Genomic DNA, 3,315 nt, shown 5'->3' on the forward strand with positions numbered 1-3,315 from the left:
AAAAAAAAAAAAAAAAAAGGAGGGGGGTAGGTGGGACCCAATCTCCAGCCTTGTGGAGCCTACATCCTCCTGGGTCACCCTGAATTTAAATGCTCCTTCTGCGCCCTCTGGACTAGATCATACTTAACAAAGGCCTTATCTTTTCTGAGCCTCAGTTTCCTCAACTGCAAAATGCTGCTTAAGTGTGAAACCAAAAGTGACCTCAAAGAGCAGGCATAGGCTGCTCTACAGGTGTTGTAATCCCTGCACTCTGGGAGGCTGATGTGGGCAGATCACAAGCAATCGGGCATTGAAGACCAGCCTGACCAACATGATGAAACCTCATCACTACTAAAAATACAGAAATTAGCCAGTGTGGTGGCACATGCCTGTAATCCCAGCTTGGGAGGCTGAGGTTGGAGAATCACTTAGATCTACGAGATGGTGCCATGCCTGATCTAGCCAGTGTTTTTCTTTTTTTAAAAATTTATTGTCTTTTTTTGTGTGTGATGGAGTCTCACTCCGTCCTCCAGCTTGGAGTGCAGTGGCTCACACCTGTAATCCCAGCACTTTGGGAGGCTAAGGTGGGCAAATCACCTGCGATCAGGAGTTCGAGACCAGCCTGGCCAACATGGTGAAACCCAGTCTCTAAAAATTAGCCAGGCGTGGTGGTGGGCGCCTGTAATCCCAGCTACTCTGGAGGCTGAAGTAGGAGAATTGTTTGAACCAGGCAGGTAGAGGTTGCAGTGAGCCAAGACCGTGCCACTGCACTCCAGCCTGGGTGACAGAGTGAGACTCCATCACACACAAAAAAAGACAATAAATTTTATTTATTTATTGTCTGTCTCAAAAAAATAAAATAAAATAAAAATAGAGACAGGGTCTCACTGTGTTACCCAGGATGGTTTCAAACTCCTTGCCTTAAGCAGTCCTCCCACCTTGACCTCCCAAAGTGCTGGGATTGCAGGCATGAGCCACTGCACCACAACCTGCCCCTACTTATATATTTATAGATAATTGTAAATATAAGTGCAGCCGATTACTTGGTTAACATGGCATTATACAGGTGGCATGGAGGTGTCCTCAGCGGAAATATACATTTAGTGTGGGGTGGTACACAGCTTGGGGTTATACAGTCAGTGTGACCATATGCAGTTGGTGTCCAATAATTGTAGCTGCTGCCTTAGACTCTAGGACTCACAGGCAGGGCTCTGGTCACTAACTCAGCTTATCCTTAAAGAAATGCCCTCTCAGCTGGGTAAGGCGGCTCATGCCTGTAATCCCAGCACTTAGGGAGGCGGAGATGGGTGGATCTCGAGGTCAGGAGTTTGAGACCAGCCTGACCAACATGGTGAAACCCCGTCTCTACTAAAAATACAATTAGCCGGGTGGGCATGGTGGCACGCGCATGCCTGTAATCCCAGCTACTAGGAGGGCTGAGGCAGGAGATCGCTTGAACCTGGAAGGTGGAGGTTGCAGTGAGCCAGGATCATGCCACTGCACTCCAGGGAAACAGAGGGAGACTCTATCTCAAAAAAAAAAAAAAAAAAAAAAAAAAAGAAAAGTTGCAAATATTTGTCACCAGTCTGTTGGAGAACAGATGGGAGCGGGTGTGAAGAGACAGGGACTGGAGTAGTATTATCTGGGAGAACCCCCAAAACCCAGAGCCCTTACCTGTTGTAAATGGGTCCTTTGAAAGTGGGATCATACTTCTGTGGCGTTCCTGAAAGTGGACAAGATTAAGATGGATGGGGTTGGAAACCCGAACCAAGACAGCGCTGGGAGAGCACATATCCCAAAAGCCCCTAGGGGTGTCTTTGCCTTGGCAAGAATAAAATTCAGAGACCTGTGGAATTTCTGCCCCACCCACCTCCAGGTGACCACACCCAAGCCCCCAGTCCGAGCAGGCCAGGACGAGGGGGAGGGATCACTAATTGTGAACAAATTCATTAAGTGGCGGCCACCTACTGGGAAGAGGGCTGAAATGGTGGCCACCCGGGAACCAGGTGGAGACGGGGAAGGCCTGACGTGGGATGGGGGAAGAGGGAGCCGGCACCAGTGCCAGGCAGAGGGGCACAGGGGCAGGTCTTTCGGGTGGGGGAAAGTAAAGAGGGTCGTCTGCGAGGCCCCGGGGGACAAGTGGGGTGAAGGGGGCTGGGTGACGGTTGGGGGCTCCAGGCGCAGATTTGCAATTGCGCTCCCCTTCCAGCCCCCTTCCCTGCGCTGCAGCTCCTCTTGAGGCCCCCTCCGAGGGCCGAGGGGTAGGCCCGGGGCTGCAGGCGGGGGGTCGCTGCCTACCGTGTTTCCCGTAGTAGTGGGGCCGCTCGTTCCCCATTCTGCAGGCGCCCAGCCCCGGCGGCCGCCTGCGCTCTCTCCCGTGCCCCCTCGGCCCTCCGGAGTCTGGAGGGAGGCACTGACCGCGCGGCTGGCGGCGGCTCCTCCCAGAACAGCGCCAGGCGGGGCGGCCCAAACCGGTCAGGCCGGCCCGAGCTGGACGGCTGCCCAGATGGAGGGACCCGAGAGGGCGCGGGCGGGGCGCAGCTGCTCCCGCCACTCACCGGCCGGCCGAATTTAGCCCTCCCTGCCCCAACCGGGGAACCCTGCGGATTCACCCCGGGGCCACCCCGCCACCGGGCGACGCCGCCTAGAACCCCTGGACACCCTCAAAGGGCGCCATTGTGGCTCTGTTTTGCAGGTGTGGAAACTGAGGCACGGGGAGGGAAACCGGCCCATGGCCCAAGCCGAGACAACCAACTGTGGAGTGCTGCGGCTGAAAACTCCTCAAACCTGTGCATGAGTTTCCTGTCTGCTGCTTTTTTTTTGAGACTGGATCTCCCTCTGTTGCCCAGGCTGGAGTGCAGTGGTGCAATCACAGCTCATAGCAGTCAGGCCATTCTCCTGACTCAGCCTCCCGAGTAGCTGGGACTACAGGTGCTCTACTGCACTCGGCTAATTTTTAATTTTTTTGTAGAGATGGGATCTTGCTATGTTGCCCAGGCCCCTCTTTAACTCCCGGACTCATGGGCTCTTCCCACCGTGGCCCCTCAAAGTGCTGCGATTACAGGCATGTACTACTGGGCCTGGCCTTAGAACGAGTATTTATTCGGCCCTTACAGGGTGCAGGCCTTGGACTGGGCACTGCATACAGTGAAGAATGAGAGACCCAATCTTGCCAGTAATCCCAGTGGCTCAGGCCTGTAATTCCAGCACTTTGGGAAGCCAAGTTGGGGGGATCACGAGGCCAAGAGATCAAGACCATCCTGGCCAACATGGTGAAACCCTATCTCTATTAAAAAAAAAAAAAAAGGAGGGCCGGGCGCGGTGGCTCAAGCCTGT

At 54.2% G+C, this 3,315-nt stretch overlaps 1 protein-coding gene across 1 annotated transcript in view; it reads right to left on the reverse strand.

The window, feature by feature from the left end:
• Window positions 1-2,447, reverse strand: part of SLC44A2 (solute carrier family 44 member 2) — a 24,452-nt gene extending 22,005 nt beyond the window's left edge. The window contains exons 1-2 of the mRNA XM_037728382.1: window positions 2,278-2,447; window positions 1,653-1,702 (exon numbers count right to left, since the gene is read on the reverse strand). Of these exons, the coding sequence (XP_037584310.1) occupies window positions 1,653-1,702; window positions 2,278-2,314 (87 nt within the window). The 5' untranslated portion in view covers window positions 2,315-2,447. The remainder of the gene's footprint in view (window positions 1-1,652; window positions 1,703-2,277) is intronic.
• Between the last annotated feature and the right edge of the window lie 868 nt (window positions 2,448-3,315).

The sequence above is a fragment of the Cebus imitator genome, unplaced genomic scaffold, assembly GCF_001604975.1.
Source record: "Cebus imitator isolate Cc_AM_T3 unplaced genomic scaffold, Cebus_imitator-1.0 Scaffold263, whole genome shotgun sequence".
In the NCBI taxonomy this organism is placed as follows: domain Eukaryota; kingdom Metazoa; phylum Chordata; class Mammalia; order Primates; family Cebidae; genus Cebus; species Cebus imitator.